General features: G+C 37.5%; 2 protein-coding genes across 7 annotated transcripts; both read left to right on the top strand.

The window, feature by feature from the left end:
- The first annotated feature begins 735 nt into the window (after positions 1 to 735).
- LOC105045209 (ubiquitin-like-specific protease ESD4) lies at positions 736 to 12271 on the top strand. 6 transcript variants are annotated; one of them, XR_012141463.1, is made up of 10 exons: positions 737 to 1964; positions 7321 to 7397; positions 7486 to 7579; positions 7716 to 7814; positions 8807 to 8899; positions 9011 to 9130; positions 9694 to 9797; positions 9980 to 10017; positions 11342 to 11414; positions 11732 to 11775. XR_012141463.1 is itself a non-coding variant. In XM_010923393.3 (10 exons), exons 1-10 carry the CDS (start codon positions 1161 to 1163, stop codon positions 11792 to 11794), a joined length of 1428 nt encoding a protein of 475 aa, XP_010921695.1. In that variant the 5' UTR covers positions 739 to 1160; the 3' UTR covers positions 11795 to 12271. The 6 variants fall into 6 exon arrangements, 2 of the variants coding, with proteins under 2 accessions (XP_010921695.1, XP_010921694.1); XM_010923393.3 differs by lacking the exon at positions 9980 to 10017 and having other exon boundaries at positions 739 to 1652; positions 1752 to 1964; positions 11732 to 12271; XM_010923392.3 differs by lacking the exon at positions 9980 to 10017 and having other exon boundaries at positions 739 to 1964; positions 11732 to 12271.
- Positions 12272 to 14543: 2272 nt separating this feature from the next.
- LOC105045208 (uncharacterized) lies at positions 14544 to 18215 on the top strand. The gene is made up of 3 exons (XM_010923391.4): positions 14544 to 15016; positions 17697 to 17818; positions 17933 to 18215. Exons 1-3 carry the CDS (start codon positions 14683 to 14685, stop codon positions 18038 to 18040), a joined length of 564 nt encoding a protein of 187 aa, XP_010921693.2. The 5' UTR covers positions 14544 to 14682; the 3' UTR covers positions 18041 to 18215.
- The last annotated feature ends 854 nt before the right edge of the window (positions 18216 to 19069 follow it).

The following is a 19069-nucleotide window of genomic DNA, read 5'->3' as shown; positions in this document are numbered from 1 at the left end:
CAGCATCAGCTTTCTTCGAAAAAGAAAGATGTCGACCTCCTCCTGCTCTCCTCACCGCCAACTCCCGCCGCTCCCCTCACCCTCCATACGTCTTCCTTGCGGAGGTAGGCCTCTCCCACCTCCCGCTCCAATACATTTAGCCTCCTCTGAGCTCCAACCGAATCCTCACCATCGGGAGGCGGTGGACCATGGCAGTGTCCCCGTCGTCGACTGTGAGCCGTTTGTGGATCCTTTCTTGTAGCTTCATCACATGGGAGGCCTCTCTCCCCTCCTGTCCAAAACATCCAGCCCTCCGAGCTTCGATCGGATTCATATCGTCGGGAGGCTGCGGACTATGATGACATCCTCGTTGTCGACCGCGATCCCTTTTATAGCTTCAGCATGCGACTCATGAAGATGAAGCTGCAGTACATGTGAGATCCCGAGCCAACTGTGTCCAATTCTAAAGTTTTTTTTTTTCATGCCCATGTGGCGGATGGAGGCATTTACGTTGAGATATCTTTATATACATATATATATATATATATATATATATATATATATATATATATATATATATATATATATATATATATATATTAATTTTAAAATTTTATATTTCTTAAATGTGTATCATAAATGTTATCCGGCGAGTGCATATTTTGCACGTACAAAAATTAAAAAACATTGTTCTCGCTTCCGTACGGACAAACGTGCAATAAAACAGGGAGCCCCGGTTCTTGAGGCCAACATCTCTGCTTCCCTTCCCGATCCTCCCCATCTTATTAACCGCACGGAAACTCCCCCACCGCTCGCGCGCACGCTCGCTCTGTCTCCCCCCTTCCTCGCATTTACACTCACAATTCCTCGCATTTACACCCAAGCCCTGCCCTGCCTATGTTTCCTCCTCCATTATGGACGAAAAAAAATTAAAATTAGTCCACCTCTTTTTCCCTCTTTTCATCCTTCTCCAATCCCCTCGTTCCACTCCACTCCCTCCGCGCTTCACCTCCCCCATTTCCTAGGGTTTCTGCTCGACCTCGAACTCCCTCCATCGATTTCCCCCATTTCAATCCCCTAACCCTCGAATCCTCCTCTCATATAGGGTTTCTTGCATGGATTCCTAGCCCGTCGATGGCCCACTATTCTAGGGTTTATCCGGCCCCCATCGAGATCCCGCCATGGGCGCCCTGACGGACCACCGCAAGCGCTGCTTCGTCGACCTCTGCATCCCATTCTCCCCCCATTCCCTCTTCGATTCCTCCTCATCTACCCCCTTGAAGAAGCCCAAGCTCCAATTCCTCCCGTCCACTCCCGATCGCGCGCCTCCGCCGCCGTCGCTGCATAGTCTCCCTAGTTCCCCTCTGCCTTCTCCCCTGCCCCGGCCGCTTCACGGCCCTCAGCGAGTTCTCAAGGCTTTTGGTCTGGGATCGGCCGGAAGGACCCCGCGGAAGTGGTTTAGCCTGACTGATCTGAGCTTGGACATGGGGAACTTTGTTTCGAGGCTCTTTCAGCAAAAGAAAGCAGCTTGGAGCGCTTTGTCATCTCGCCGGAAAGGGGAGGCGTCGGTGAGTGAGAATGGGAGCCATGAGAGGTTCAGATTGGAGGAATACAAGCGGTTGGTGGTGGACTCACAAGAGGAGCACTCGGGAGTGGTCTCGGATTCCGCAAAGGTAGGTCTTTTGCGGTCCTTCGCTTCGGCAGTGTCCGATTTGACAATTGTGACTAGGAAGGATGAGGAACTGTCTGATCCACATGTTTTGAGTCGGAAGGTGGAAGATGCGAGGAAAGTTGCGTTGGAGGCCATTCCAGTGAGGGAGGAGAGGGCATGGGTAAAGAAAGGACCTTTGTACAAAGAGTTGTATGCGGAGGCGAAGAAGCATGATTCTAAATTGAGTAGATTGGAACTCGAGGTGAAGTTAACCGAGGAGAAGATCTCCAGATTCCGCTTAGCATCAGAGGCACGGAGAGAGAAACCCAAGGAGGTTTGTTCTTTTATCTTATGAGTTTTCAATTGCCAACTAGCACATAAATTTATAACTTTCTGAACCTTAGTGGAAGAACAAGTTTTATGTATATTGAGTTTTCAGTGCTGCAGTCATTCTTGTCATGACATGCTAGGACCTTTTGTTAGTTCCTGGCAGCCATGCAAAATTTGTTAGAAAAAGAATGAGCACGATAATAAGCTCTAGGAAAATGGAAGCAAAACTGGGGAAAAATATGAATTTGTGAGCGGTTGACAGAAGTACAAAGGAGCATCATGTTAAGTGGCTTAGTTAATTTTATAAAGCAAAATGTTGAGGCTAAATGTAAGTCCTTGGGCAAAAAGTGGCAAAAAATTTTATTGTAAGTCCTAGAACGAATATGGGAAGTCCAAGCAAACAGGAGAACTGCAACCATATCTAACCATTAGCATGAGTATCAAGCCTTATTCTTATTGAATTGTTTGGAGATTTATGAGATTTTTTGCCTTTTTTTTGCCCAAGGGCTTAATTCTTAGTATCAGCTTTTTAATTCTGTGACACAACTTGCTTCTAGATACATTCTATCCCTTCCTCCTCCTTTTAGGACCCTATAGGTTATGGAGTGGATTACAATTTATATTGCATCAATGGAACCTCATATAATGCAAGCTCTACTGTCAATTCAGTGCATTTTGCATAACTCTTTCTCTTTACTTTGTCCATACCTCTGTCTCAGCTCTAATTTTTGCTGCACTAGAGGCTGTTGAGGTGCCTACCTTGGCAGCTAGTTTGTTAGACAGTTGCCTTTAGATGAAGAGGGTGACTAAAAGAAATTCCCAAATAAACAAAAACTCTTGAACAAAAATTAATTCACCATACTCTGGTGGAAATAAGAACCCAGGTAAAGAACAAAATAAAAAGAAGAAAAAGAACCAAAAAGATTATGGCCCAATTACGAGGAAATGAAAATTACTTGATCAATCTAACATGTAACCTATAGAATTCATTTATGGTTTGGAATGAAGGGGTAATAATAGGTGACTCACTTGGCCTTCGTCCTTCGCAAACACTTTTTCAATTTGTTGGTCTCCATACCATATTGTGAGAGTTAGAATTAGAAGTATGTCATAAAGAAAAGATTGATGATAATCTAAATACAACATAAAAATATTTGCAGTATAATGTAGTTGTATAATATCTGTTACTCAATCCCCAATATTTTAGGTGCAGGTGATATCCTTGTTTTCCATTGAAGTCAATGATTGGAAGTTATTTAATTTGACTTTCATTATTTCTTGTTGATAATGGGTTTGGATTTGAGGGCCAATCTTATATTGGGTGACATATTTGGAATAGGAGTTAGATCAAGGTGTTGGGGCGGCTGGATGATGGTTTAGGATAGCTAGGTCAGCATTTAATTATTTAACTCTTTTGAAAAGGTAAACTCAGAGTAATTAGGACCCAGTTGTTGGGATGTTTGATAGACATTATGAAATTATTCAACTAGAAGGCTATCTTGTCACTTCTAGAGCAAGCATTATGGTTGTGAATGTATATTTGTCTGCTTTATGGGTTATTATCAAATTTCAACATTTTAAGTTTCAATTTCCGATGGCAAAGTTAAGTAAGATTTGTGGAGACTCTTTATAGAGGTGGGAGAGGATTTTTTTTTTGTTTTAATTCAAAGAAGTTGCATTTGGTTTGCAGAGACATTATCTGACTCTGTTAAGATTGGTAGCATCTCAGAATTATTGGATTTGGAAAGCTCATTAATTGTGTCCTTGCTAGCCAAGGTCTGGTACATTATTCTCAACAAATGTTTGTCACTCAAGGTGTGTTTGGTTATACTTTTTGATTTTTGATTTTTACAAAGTACTTTTTATTTTTTTTTTATTTTTGCTATTGAGTAAAAGCAAAAAGTATGTTTGGTAACTACATTGCTATAAAGCAAAAAGCAACATTTGGGGATGGCAGATGAAGAGCCCGATGAGGGAGAAAAGTTCGAGAAGGGAGGGAGAAGGGAGTGGGGAAGTGAAGAGCTCGACGAGGGAGAAGGGTTCAGGTTCTTTACTTTTTGGTTTGGTGTTTTAGACGTGGGGAAGCAAAAAAAGCAAAAAAGCAAGTTTTAGAAAGCAAAAAATTTTTGCTTTGCATATAAAGCAATTATTTTGATTTTTGCTTTTTGCTTTGCATGGTGTTACCAAACATTGCTTTTTGATTTTTGCTTTTTAAAAATGAAAAAGCAAAAAAAGTACTTTTTTAATGGCTAACCAAACGCACCCTTAGTCACTTGCAGTAGGTGAGGTGTAGGTATTGGGAAGTTGGTCTCTAAAAAAATATTAATATGAAAACAATTAGGAAGCAAGTGTGGGGATGAGTTTCCAAGGAGACTGAAAAGCGAGTGCGGCATTCTAAGTGGAAGATTGCTGCTACCGAGGTTAGTCATATTTTATTCAAGGTGGCACGTGAAGATACAATACTTAATTCCTTTCTTTTGTGACTTAAACCAATATTAACTATTTTTAACTTCTAAATAGACATGTTTGATTAATTAAGTTTAGTTTTTAAGTAGTCTAGAGAAACCTAGCATTAGAAATCATCCTAGATTGTTATATTAGTTGTGGTTTAACATGTGGATTTTATATATTCGAATAAGTTGTTGCACATATTACATAAATAACTCAAAATTCATGGTAAGTATTATTAGTGGCCCATGTTTTCACCACTTAACAGTGCAATATAGGTGTCATATACAGGTTATCCACTATGCCATGGGAATCACATAATGGTAATATCTTGGTAGTCCATCTGCTCCACAACATTGTGATAGATGTGAGCTACAACTGTCAACATAATTGCACCATCTAGTTGAAGCCAAAGTTTTAAATCCCATGGGACGGAGCCGTCCCGATTTTTTTCATGGAAGGGGACGTGCCCCAATCCCGCCCCAACTTGACTCCTAGGACAGAGGATATCTCAAGACATCCTGATTGGGATGCTGGGACACTAGCGGGACAGTCTTGTCCCGACACATAGGATGGTATCCCATCCCGATGTTCTGCGGAATATCTTGCTGGACCTAAATCCTTGCTTGAGGCTAGCATGGATTGCGAAAGCCATAGGGAGAGTTGGGTGGTGCATATCCTTGGGACGTTTAGTGGTTATAGGGACCTAAATTTGTGTGTCCATGAGAGGCATTTTTGTGTTTGGATTGCTAAATTGGACTTTGATCATCAAATATATGGGAGAATGAACCATATGTAGAAGAGTAATGCTGCAGGTCCCAACTATGGTATGGAAAGGAAAGTTTTGCATCATATGGCATGAAGGGTATGCCACAGTTAATAGTGTTGGTAGCAAACGTGATGGAATTTTGAAATATGAGCACCAACCACCTAGTGACATGTGAAAATGAAGTGCCTTTTTTTTTTTGAAGTATGGTTGGGCCAAAAGAGCACTTTCCTATGTGGAATGCATGGCAGATGTTTTTGAATGCTAACTATGTTCATATGGTAAAGGCTTGGATGAACTCCCCTTAATCTATTATCATCTCATCTACAATTCCTATGCTTATTTGGAGGGCCTTGTACTTGCTCGCATGCCTTTAGGTTGCTTCTGAGAGGAGAAGGCACTGTTTCTTCCTTGTCCAAATGTTCCTTGGATTGCAAATAAGAAAGACACGTTTCAATTGATTTCGTTGAGAAAATATAGAAAATATTAATAAAAAAACTCACCTTCATTTTAGCTTGGAGATTTTGCATCATCACTGCATCCAAACTATGGATCAGGCCTTTAATGTTTAGAGAGATACTTAAATCTACTGGGAAGCAATTTCCAATAATATAGCATGGATTTGGAAAGGGAAAAATAGAGTCTACACTTTTATGACCATGTGCCAACTTTTACAATGTTTATCAAAGTTTTGGTGCAGACCAAAACAAAAATGATGTAGGCTAAAAAACATCATAAAACTGTATATTTAAGGGGAACAAAGTATAGGCCTTTATGACCTGTGTCAACTTTTACAGTTCTTATCAAAACATCAGCACGAACCAAATTGAAAGTGATATGGGCTAGCACAACTTATAGCTGATACAACTTTATATGCCATTGTACTGCATTCATATGGACACCCCCCTGCCTGTCCATCCCTAGTATCATCTTCCATCTTCATGGGATAGATTGTGATTTTGAATGGTACTCTAATCTATATTAGGGAATGGTACCATTTATAAACTTGAGCTGTAGAGCATGCAGTAGGTAGAACAGACAAGTAATTTGATTGTTGTTAGCAATTTGAGGGGGCGCTGCTTAAGAGTAAGGTTGTCATGTTATTTATGAAACATAGAGTGAACAAAGAGGGAGGTTTATCAGAATGTGGTTTGATCCAGTTAGTGCAATTAATGTTAAGGATTGAAAAATCTGTATCTGCTATTGGGATTTATGCATTTACATGATACATCGAGAACAAGTTAGTGTCCTTAGTGCCACCATGCAGCATGGCTATATCTTAAAGATGTGTAAGGCATGGTGCACGAGTGAGAGAAAGAGAGAGAGTGAGAGAGGTAAATTCTTAGTGGCCTGGTAACCTTCTCGATTAAGCTTTTATCCTGTTTTAAATTCATTAGTGTCAAAGTATTTAATGAAAATAATGGCAATACTGTTAATGCATACTCTACATGGAAGATGTAGATGGTATTTCTTCCATTTCTCCCTGCTGCAGACCAATATTGTAAATTCTGTTTCCGGTGGCAGATTTGTCTACTACTTTCCATGTTACTATTCCATCACTGCATATATTTAGGTCAGTAACGATGTATGTTCAACCATTTGGCAAGTTATTGCTATTTGTCTCCAGTGACCTTCATTGTGAAAACTAAGTAAATTTCATGTTGAAGTCCCATGTGTTTAAAATGTTAAAACTAAGTCTGCATTTGGTGTCCATCTAATTAAATTCAGTACTGCATCAGCATCTTGTTTGGTGTGCTTTTAATGAACTTTAGTACCCATTGCTTAGTCACTGTTAGGGTGACTTGAGCCTTATGATCTCTTGGATGCAGTGACCAGTCTCAATGAATTATGAACCACAAACTATTAATAAGATCATTGCTGTTAATTGTTCAGAGTTCAGAAACATGTTTTCTTAGCTTCTATGGAATGTGAATCTTCATACTGCAGAAAACCGGCAAACTATAGCCTGGTGATGAGGGTCTTCGTTTTTTTTTTTTTTTGTTTAGCTGCAGTGAAATTCATGGTGTTGTTTTATTTGTTTGCAATCAGATTAAGAATGTGTAGTGTTGATTGCTGAGTATTGCATACTCTCTACCTTCTTTGTTAGGCTTTGGCACTCATCTTTCCACATCCATAATATTTTCAGGATCTGCATGAACTTTTTACCCCTCTCACAGATGAAGAAGAGAATGAAGTCTCTTGGGCATTGTGGGGTGGTAGCAGGTACCTTTGAATGTTATATGTCAATCTTAACATGGAGTTCTTTAATAGACTAGTAGTTGATTATCACAACTCACTTTTACAACTGCAGTCGTGTAGTCCTGGTCACACATGAGGCATCTAATATCGAGATTACAAGAGAGGTCTTGCAATGCTTGAGTAGTGGTGCCTGGTTGAATGATGAGGTGATTCTGTCTGTAATGTTTCCAGCTGCTTAACTATTCCACATTCTACCATACGGATAATCATAGTGAAGCTCCAAATACTAACCTTATTTGGAGTAATTTTTTTTTTTAAACACATGTTTTGCTATTTTTGTAGGTCATAAATGTGTACCTTGAGTTACTGAAAGAAAGGGAAAGAAGAGAACCTGGGAAGTTTTTGAAATGCCATTTCTTCAATACATTTTTCTATAAAAAGGTTAGCTGTTTTATTACTTACTAGATTCTTTCTGCTCAATTTGTTTTAGCTAAGTACTGTAAAACACATCATACTGTTTGATAAACTTACTCATATCTTGTGCTTCAGCTGATTCATGGTATATGAAATATAAAGTTATTCTTTCAGTTGTTTCATAAATACCAACTGTAGGAAAAACTTAATATATGCATGATAGTATTTGTTTCAATGGATGCAGAATTGGAGAAACTGTATTTTGAAAGTACATGTGATTTTCATGATTTTGTTGTGAATGTATTTTATTTTGTGTTTGTACTGCTTGGATGGTGTTGTGCAGCTTTTGCTACAAAATGGAAATAATTTTAAATTTTTGTGTACAAATCTGCTAAGTATGAAAACAATTTTTATGCATCAACTTAAATCACAAACACTCCATTCAGAATTTATTGTGGCTAAGAACAAATTAATGAATGAAGTACCTTCTTAATGTGTAGTATAATTGCTATGATTGGTTGACCAAAGTATATAGTTGGTTATCTTATGAACTGTTTTCTTCACTAGGACTATGGCTTTTTCAAAGAATTGCCAAAATTTTTATTAAAATGTTGAATCTACACTGCCATTTATATGATGGCCATTTCATGACATGATAGAGTAGTACATGTATTTACCCTATCTTGCTAAACTGGCAACCATCTTGGAAAGTTCAATCTGTTATATAAGACTTTATATCAGTCTTAGAAATACTCCTCGAGCTTGTTGCAAATCAGGGAAAAGAGTTCAAATGTATAGTTGTAAGTCTTTCTTCATCTGTTGTATGATTTTGCTTGCATGCTGGAACTGGACATGCTTGTCTATGTATCAAGTTATAATGGTCTTTTCCCTTTCTGTTAACTAGTTGAACTACTTTATTGTAGTTTTTGACTTTCTCATATGTTGAATTTTAGTTTTGAGTACAAATGAATTTTCCAAACTTTCTTATGAGTTCCAATGTCTTCTTGGTTACTCTTCAGCTGAACAGTGGTAGAAATGGTTATGACTTCAAGGCTGTAAGAAGATGGACTACCCAAAAGAAGTTAGGGTATGGCCTTATCGAGTGTGACAAAGTAAAGTTGTTATTGGACCTTATATTCCTTTTATAAAATTAATCAACTCTTTTCTTTAATTTGCCATGCTGGTTTCTCATGTTTAACTCATCTTCAGAATTTACTGTGCAGATCTTTGTCCCTGTACACAAAGATATACACTGGTGTTTAGCGGTTATTAATGTAAAGAATGAGACCTTACAATATCTTGATTCGCTCGGTGGCATGGATACTGTTGTGCTAAGAGTGCTGGTAAGCTTTACTGATATATTTCCATTCAATAAATCAAGATATGAAACAATACTGGAGCACTTGAGTTTTGTGCATTAGACCAATTCACATAAGTGATGCCTTGTCCAACTTTAAGATACACCATTGGTGGAAATCTATATCCTACAAAAAATGGAATCCCCACCTTGTATCAGATCTAGGTTGATGGGGTTGTAGTAGCCTCATCCTTCTCTTTAGAAGCCAATTCGGGTGCAGCATACAATATGGCACATCAGTGACTGTCAGGAAAGGCTGTACTTGTGCCCTTTTGAGTCAAGGCCAAGGCCAACTATTTCCATCAATACATGGAACTTTGGGTTGCTATTAGAACATGTTCTGAATCTTGGCAGCTCCATAATTTCTAGTGGAGAGCATAGTGGGGTTCAACTTATTTAGTTATTGGGAACATCCCAATATCTACATTCTAGTATCCCAATATTTCCATTCAACAAATGAGTACTGTAAAATCTATTTCACATTTAGCAGAATTTGACTAAGATTGGGTAAGAGTTGTATTTATCTTAGTATCTTGCTATATATGTCAGGCTACATATTTCATGGATGAGGTGAAGGACAAGAATGACAAGCAGATAGACACGACATCGTGGAAGCAAGAATCAGTTGATAACCTCCCTTTACAGAAAAATGGGTAAGTCTTGTTCTTCATGGTTTCAATTGTAAATATTTTTCTCTGATGATCATGATGTTGTAGTACTTTTGTGAACTGCTGGTGTATTTGTTAAATAATGCAGGCCACTTATTATATTTTTATGTCTACTTTAGCTTCTAAATTAAAGAATATTCTACTGTTAATCTTACATTCTATACCAGGTAATGATGTCAAATTGGGAGCCATTCATTATCAGATGGTAGGCTTCCTATTTCTAATGAGTGATCCCTTTGCCTTGTCCATTCATCCTGTGTTTAGTCTGAACTTTTCTTAACAATGTCGTGTAGAAAAAAAGGTTTTTTCTTCAATGTTGTCTGTATGTGCAATAATTTGAATATAGTTTTAGTTTACGAACACCCTTCTATTTCTTGATAACCTGTTGAAGTCTGCATTATATTTTGGCAAACGATTGACATCTTTAGAATTAAATAGTAAATGATAAAATGACAGTCTGATTGCACATTAAATTAATACCTGGCACTACAAATAGAATACCTGGAAAATACTTGTCAGCATCATGTTGCAAAGCAAAATAGTAGACTCACTCATAAGAGGGATGGAACATGGAAATTATAATAAAAAAAATCTTAGTAATTATTTGATGCTAAACAAAATACTTGTTATCTGTGAAGTTGATATAGCAATTCTGTTTGCACCTCGGTTGGAAAATCAGTCCAGTGATATCCATTACTCTAAACTGCATTTTGCATCTTAGAAGAGCTCAAAGGATATGAGCATGGTTGAGATTGCATGAATGGTGTTCAAAAAATGGATGTGGAGTAAAATGAAGGAATAGAGAAGTCAATATCAATTTTTGAAATGAGAGGACATAAACATTGCCATCAAGCTAGTAAGTAATTCATGGTACTTATGTGGTAATTCATGAATATTATGCATTAAATATGGTTATGTAATCCTAATTCAGCACCAATAGATTGAACTACTGTCACCTATGCTGCATACTGTAACATGTGACACCTCATTCCTCTACTTCTTCCTACTGTAGCCTGTTATCCTTATGTGTGTTTTTTTTTTTTTAAAAAAGAATTAGAAAATTTTAGTTATCTCTGTAAGGGCATTTTTAGCTGTTAGTTCTTTCCCTGAAGTTTTTTGAAGTTACAAAGTTGCCTTCGTACATGGAGGAGAATTGAGTGGGGTGAGGGCAGGATGAGCAGCCATACTGCTGTTGACCCTCCCATCTTATATGGAAAGAGGGGGAAGCATGGTGAGGGTGCCGGGGAGGGTGCATCTCATACGGAAAGGGGGAAGGCATGGTGAGGCTGCCGGAGAGGCCATGCATCCCTCTCCGCCGTACTGATGATGGATTGGTGACACATGGGGATGTTGTTTACTGACATGTGGCTTCAGCAGTTAAGCTCTATTCAGCAATTGACGTTCTAGGAGAGCACTGAACTGTCTGTCCTTTAATGTATTTAATTATAGATGGATATGCACCTTGTCTTAATATGTGGGACCATTGTTAGTATATTATTGAAGTTTCTATGTACCTTGAATATTAACAGGTGGGACTGTGGAATGTTCATGCTCAAGTACACAGACTTCTACAGTAGAGGTTTGAGTCTCTCTTTCAGCCAGGTTAGCAACATGCTATTGTGCCTTCTTTAAGTTTGTCACATTTATTCCGTTAAAGGGTGTTGGCGTTCTATTGCTTCTTCAGAAGTCTATCATGTCAGAGTTACCATGCTGTTTATTATTCTGTAGTTACCAACTGAAGTAGCACAGCTACATGCTGGTCTGCTTGTTGAATTTAGACACGACGATTCAAGTTACAGTAGGTCTAGCAAGCCCCTGCTTGGGCTCAATGAGCTCATCATGACAAGGCAATTGGTAGTGGTTGGAAGTTAGAAATTTAGTCTTTTTTACAACTAAATTTGTTTCTTTCTCCTTTGTAGGAACACATGGAATATTTCAGGAAGAGAACTGCCAAGGAAATTTTGAGGTTGAGAGCGGAATGAATCCAATAACAAGTCATTTTAGATGATATCCAGCCCCATGTTTGGTAGATGCAAAGATGGTAAAAGCATGTGCTCGCATACGGGTTGGTTTTGAGTGTTGGCGTTTTGTATTCCTTAGTGCGTGATATTGAATTGGCTTCACTGAGGTGGCTAAGCTAAAATGGTAAAATGGTATACGTTGGCGTTTGAAAATTGTGTATAGTTTTCTCATGGTTCTGGAATACCATGTAGCTGTAAAGTTACCACATTGTTATAGCATGTATAGCATGAACATCGAGGGCTGGGAAGCTGTAGTTTTGTGTTGGTGGGTTGAGATGCTATCTTTTGCTTTTGGCCTTGCCTGCTTTCAAAGATTTGTGCTGATTGTTTTGTCAAATCCAAGGACTCTAGTTTCTTTTTGTATGCACATCGACTGCTGGGATTGTAGTAAACCTGAACTCTTGGAGAGAATGGCAACCGGCATGTCATTTTCGTTTATTCTGTCTCGATCAAATCCTGGAATTGGTAAGGATAGATAATGCTTTTCTTTATATAGTGCTTGAATTGAGGACGCCTCTTGTTCTAGGTTCTGACTGGTCTTTCCTCCGATCTCTATCGGTCAATGAGGGTGGCGTTGTGGGGCATAAACAGATGGCTAGCAATAATCGAATATTGTAAGTTTTTTTTGATATACTTAGCAACAATCGAATATATATTGATAAATAAATTGATATATAGTTTATCGAATTTAGTATTCATCAATATGTAATATATAGTTAGTTAATACAGACATAGTAACATATTCATCCAATATTTCAATATATATCTTTAGGTAAAGTGATACACAGTTTTTAGAACATAGCATTCATCAGTATACAGTATATAATTAAATGATCTACATTAAATAGCTTATTAATATATACTTTAAGTTTTTTTGATACACATACAGTAACAATTCAATACATATCTATAGATAAATTGGTACATAGTTTATCGAATTTAGTATTCACTGGTACATAGTATATGATCAGTTGATGCATATATAGCAAAATATTCATACGATATCTCAATATACATCTTAAGTAAAATAATACATAATTTTTATGAACTTTTGATGTAAAGATCTTAAAAAAGAAGATAATTTGAAAAAAGAGAAAGAAACTCGAGAAAGATCTAATAAATAAGAGAGATGGCATGTGAGATTTGAAAGAGGAAAAGATACTCGGAGAAAGATCTTACGGATGGGAGAAAGATCTTACGGATGGAGAAATGACTTGATGAGAAAAATAATGGATGGAAAGACTTGATGAGAAAAAAAGATGATATGGACAGTTACGAAGGATCTCTCTTAAGTTTGTATTTTATTTCTATTTTTATTGTTTTAGTTATGGAACTGGTGCTCTGTTAGTAGGAAAAAATTAATCTTTTTTTGACTTTTAAATTTTTTCTTTAAGATGTGAAAAAAAAAAGAAACGTGGCATGAAACTAGGCCTACCTCATACGATGGCCTATAATACCTGCCCCATATGATTTTTGTTCATCTCAGAGGTTTGTATGACTAACAAAAATCAAATGGGGGGAGGGCACTATAGGCCATCATATAGGGCAGGCCTAGCTCATACCACATTTTTTTTTTATTTAAAAAAAAATTAAAAATTAAATAGAGATTGGATTTCTCCTACATACTAATGGAGTCCGTTAATTTTATAATGAAATAATAAAATAAAATAAAATACATTCTAAGAGAATTTTTCGTGATTGTTCACATCTTTTTTTTTCTCATCAAATCTCTCATCCATTATCTTCCTCATCATGTTATTTTTTTCATCCGTAAGGTCTTCCTCCAGAGTCTCTTCTCCTCTTCCAAACTCCACATGCTATCTCTCCTATCCATGAGATCTTTCTCGAATCTTTTTTTCCTCTTTCAAATCCATCTTCTTTTTTAATATCTTTACGTCTAATGTTTATGAAAATTGCATATCATTTTATCTAGAAGTGCGTATTGGAATGTTGGATGAATAATTTATTAAGTGGGTATCAACTGACCATACACTGTATAGTAATAGATACTTAGTTTGATAAACTATATATTAATTTATCTATAGGTGTGTATTAGGTTGTTGCCGGATGTATATCAAAAAATGACAGTATGTATCAGTGAGACGTTTAGTATGTATTTTTTGCTTATGTACTGTGTACTGAATGCTATGTTTTGAAAATTGTATATCGTTTTATCTAGAGATATGTATTATGATATTGAATGAATATTTTGCTAGGTGTATATTAACTAGTCATATATAATATATCGATAAATGCTAAGTTTGGTAAAATATGTATCAATTTAGCTGTAAGTGTATATTGGATCATTTCTGTGTGTGTATCAAAAAAGTTTATAGTATTTATTATCTGATTATATACTTAGTATGTATATATGGTCACATAGCATGTATCGCTAAAAAATATGTACTGAAAATGAGAAAGAAAGACGTATCTTAACCACAAAACTAATAATTTATTAATAATTTTTAATTTTTAAATTTATTTTTTTAAATTAATATTAAAAAAAATATAGCAAACTATAAAATCTATCCCATATGATATTTTATGATGTCCACTCCATGCAATTTTTGTTCATTTATGATGGCATTGTGCAGATATTGAGGCAATATGTAATATAAACTACTATGCATTTTGAACACCTCCCCCCGCAAACCCCACCCCAAAAAAAAAGACACGCATAGAGACAGCTATCAATCTTTTAGGGCGCGGCACGTAATAGATTACATGTGAAGGTCGTGTTCGTAAAGTGTTTTTAGTTTATTTTGGAATTTCGGATACTCTCTGCGAAACCCCGTCTCAAAAGCCCTAAACAGGGGACGGCGGAGAGGTGGAGTGCTCCAGAGACCACCATGGCTCGATCGCGACGGAAGTACAAGAACTCCAGGCCCAAGGTCCGCGTCGGGCTCCCCAAGAAGAAGCCCGGCGTCTTCAAGCCCGCCGTTGACATCCCTCCGGCTCTCGCCGCCGCCGCCACCGCCGGGGAAAAGAGGGAGTGGGACAACAAGGGCAGTGTCATCCGCAATTACCGTTCTTTTGGCGTCGTTGCGAACCCTAACGTCCTCGGCGTCCGCGCCCGCACCGCTCACATCGTCCAGAGCTCCTCCCTTCAGGTCCCGGACCGTGAGGCGCCGCCCGTATCCGAGTTCGATCCCATTGATAGCGGCAGCGATCTCGAATCTGACGGTCGGTTTCTATTGTAGTACCAAAGTAGCAAGAAAGATGATCGTTGTCTACATATTTTTAATAATTTTTGTTTCGTTGGTTTATTTCTTTAGCCAGGAATTGTGGTTTATCTGGTTTAAAAAATTGAACTTTTTTCAGATTTGGTTTATGATTTATCAATTTAAATGTGCTTTCTTGGCTCGTATAATTGATTTTTCCATGCTTTTGATATTCCCTCAGAAATAGCCTTGCAATATTATAAAAATACTATCTTAGTTTCTCAGCTAATCTTGCGGAATTAAGCTTAAATGATAGCCTTCATGTGAAACCTTTTGTACTGAAAAAAAAAATGATTAGTACTTTTCAGCTAGGAGGTTATTGGAGTGGATTTGAATTTTTATCAAGGCGTGATGTATCATATATCATGCCTATACTGAATCATTGATTAACCTAGGTGGAATTATACTATATAAAACAATATTGTACCATGGAAAGTAATGAAATGGATGGCATGGAGCGACATAATGGAGGCAGAGAAAAGAAAACAACATCCATCTTTACCCATTTATCATCGAAATATTTTTCCAATGGTGGATTATTTGAGTTATAAGCATCATCAATAGGGATTCTGCGAGTGCTAGTTATGGGTCTTGACATCAATAAGCATATGTACAACATAACATAGCCTGTCATTATTGACCATCTCGAATTAGAAATTGGCATTATGCATCTTTAATAAGTGGCAAGTTTGATGAGCACATGAAAGGGTTGAAACTTTGTTATATACGGAAGGAAATATCTTGAGAATTTGTTAAAGAATGTTGACTTTTAATGATAATATTAACTAGTGGCTTAGAATAGATATTTTTTGACAAGAATGTAGATGCTTGTACTAAAAGTGTCGTGTAGGTGTAAGCACCATTCAAGGGGTGCATGCTGTTGTATGGTGCATATCAGTTTGTGCTAATTTGCATAGGTCAGTGCCAATACATCAATCGACATGGATTTGTGTAGACGAAGGACTTAGATCCGCCAATTTCATCCAGTACTGTACCATTCTAATAGAAAAGGTACTGATATGGTTGCAAGAGACCAGTTCTCTCGAAGCAGTCCTTAGCTGTCATACTGGCCAGAACCAATTACACAATCGGCTACCTTACCAGTTGGTGTTCTAGTTGTTTTTTGTTCTATTGATATTGGCTATTTTGGTCCATCTGACTGTATATGTCCCATACCGGTATTGTATCATTTGGGGACAAAATCGTAAACCACCTTTTTTTTCATGAAATCCTTAATATGGTCAGCAGAACAGTGCAGTATGGTATGGTATGTGTATCACATCTTGCCAGCCAGTGACTAGCCTGGTACAATGTGTGGTCCTTCAATATTTAGCCTTTTAGACGGTCAAAGGAGGGGAAAGGAGCAAATGGATTGTATACCTGGGATTAAAAGGAGAGCTTTAATTTCTATGTATAGTGAGCCTTTTTGTGGTTATAGATTATAACAGAATTGCAGGCAAGTAGGAGAGGCTTAAGCAGGGCAAAATTGAGAAAGCATGTAATGTGTTGAAACAGCAACCTTCTTTAAGCTTTGTAGGCCTGCTGGTTTCCTGCAAAACTATGTGTGGATGGACTTATATTTGTGCTTAAAGATTAAGCTATCCATCCTTGTAAATGGGTCCCTCTTTGGAATAATTTGTTGGGAATGAGGTTTGAGGCATGAAAACTCCTTTTTCCCCTTTTCACCTAGTTGTGTCTCTATCAGATGTATCTGAGGCATAAAGGATTGCTTGACTAAGTTTTTTTTAACTGGATTCTAGGTAAAGAGGATTTAATAAACTGATGGTATTTGATTATGTTTGATTTTGATGATGATGACTCAATTTCTTAAGAGTGATGTAGGTCTACAAATGACTTGTGTCAGAAGCTTCATGACAGTGGCTGGATTGTATAAGATCTATTTGTGAGAAAAGATAATTGAATTCTTACTTTCTAGCTTCCTCCAGTCATAATTGAATTCTTACCATCTAAAAGATGTCTTTTGAGTCATTATTTTATGAGGGATAATGTCAGTCTTGGCTTGATCATGATTGAACATTATGAGTCGTCAAGTCATTAGAATTCTGCTTTAGATGGCTTTAGGTGCCCTTGTATGTAAGGTTCCATGGGGATCTAACTTTGGGTACCTTATGAGTGATTGTTTGTGTTATTTCAAGAGTCCACCTAGTTTGGCAACCCTATTCCAGGCTGGAAAGGTAGACAACTGATAAATAAAGTGAGAATGCTTAATAATTTAACAAATTTTCTTTTCCCTCTACTTTTCCCTCTCGATCTTAACTCTAAGACCATGTTTCTCAGACTCTAACTTGAGTGCCTCGAAAAAGATAAACATGATTTCAGTAAAGGGCATTTCATCTCCATTGGTCATTCTGTGGAGGAATAATGATATGGAGGAATCAAGGAATGCCCTCCAAATGGGTTATTGTCACAGCACTTTTTTTGAGAGGTGAGCTAGTAAAGGTGCCTTATGACTCTTTTCTTTACCTTTACTTTTTTTTCTTTTTTTTTTTTTTTTTTTTTTTGGAGATATTGGTGCTTGGTTTCTCTAGATGTTACTTTGATGTAATATAATTTTTGTTACCAAATGCTTTTTGTGGTCTTTTTTGCATGTGCTGATACAATGCTCATACTTCTTAATGTAGATTTGAAGTCTGCACTGAGGAAAAAGCGAAGGGATGGAAAAACAGCGCCTTTGCAGCCCCTGACCACAATGCAACGTGTTTATATTGGCAGGTTGATTGAGAAGTATGGTGATGACTACCAGGTAGTACTTCATTTCTGTGTGATTAATTGTGGATGTAGTTCTCCGATGTCAGTGATCAGGATCATATTGTTCATTAAATACATAAATGATAGTCAAACACCAACTCTTTTGCAGGCAATGTTCATGGATACAAAGCTGAATTCAATGCAACATTCAGTGGCCACCCTGAAGAAGCTATGCCAACGATATTATGTGCAAGGAAAGCATTTTGTCACATCCTAGTGCCTCTCGGCAAAGCAGATTGTAAGAGATGCTTTTGAGGGCCTTGTTTTTCTTTTGGTACGAGGAACCTCATGGCTGTTGTATGAGCGTGGTGCACTTGTTTTGCAAAACGACCTCGATAAGAACGTAATTAGCGGATTTTTATTGAATGACTACTCGAGAATTTGTTACCAAATTCCTTGGCATGTCTCAGCTCCTTAACTTTTCTTAATAATAGTTAGGAAAGAAAATTTAATGAAGTGGTAGTATTAGTTGGAGTCCAAGGGTACATTGAGAAAGGTGTCTGCTGACGAAGCAAGAATGGGGTGCTGAATGATTTTTATGACCTGAGTTTTTGTTTTTGTTTTTTCTTTTTATTCCCGTTTTATGGGATGTCGTTCTTGGACACAGTGATTGGAGGATTTTGGTGTCCAGATTTGGTGGTCTTCATCGGATCTCCTACTGTAGAGACCTTTGTGGCATATACCTGTAGTATGTTACAGGAATTTGTGGTTTCAGAGGTGCAGATTGTCAAAGAATTCATGGTAAAGGGATTGCAGCAAAAGGTATAGGCTCCACGGGAGCTCTGCCCTATGGAATCCAATGGTCACCTCGTTCTACGATCGTAATTTTATCAAATCCATTTAAGCTGAGGTCCTTTACAAGATTGACAAACGGCACCATCCAAAGATCCCTTACCTCTTTCCAAGTGGAATGAAGTTCCCCTCTCATCCCCGAAAGGGTATGTCGGGCATTCAATTAATTTATGGTAGCTATCCTATGGTGTTATCGGAAAGAAAGAACTGCTAGAATTTTCTTAAATAAAACTTCATCTTAGAATCAAATACTTCGAATAAGCATCACGTTGTGAGACCAGTTTAATTTGGGTAATCAAAAGAAGTTATTAGGTTAAATAAGACTTCTAGCTTGGTGACCTGTTGTGCTTCCTCCTCTTCTTTGCTCCTTTTCTTGCTTTTTTTTTTTTTTCACTCTTGTAGTTCCTTTTGAAAAAATTCAGGCAACTTTGCCTCCCTTTTTTCTGAAAAAAAG

Source organism: Elaeis guineensis, chromosome 5 (assembly GCF_000442705.2).
Source record: "Elaeis guineensis isolate ETL-2024a chromosome 5, EG11, whole genome shotgun sequence".
In the NCBI taxonomy this organism is placed as follows: domain Eukaryota; kingdom Viridiplantae; phylum Streptophyta; class Magnoliopsida; order Arecales; family Arecaceae; genus Elaeis; species Elaeis guineensis.
The sequence above is the reverse complement of the archived record's forward strand: the minus strand, read 5'-3'. Positions and strand labels throughout refer to the sequence as shown.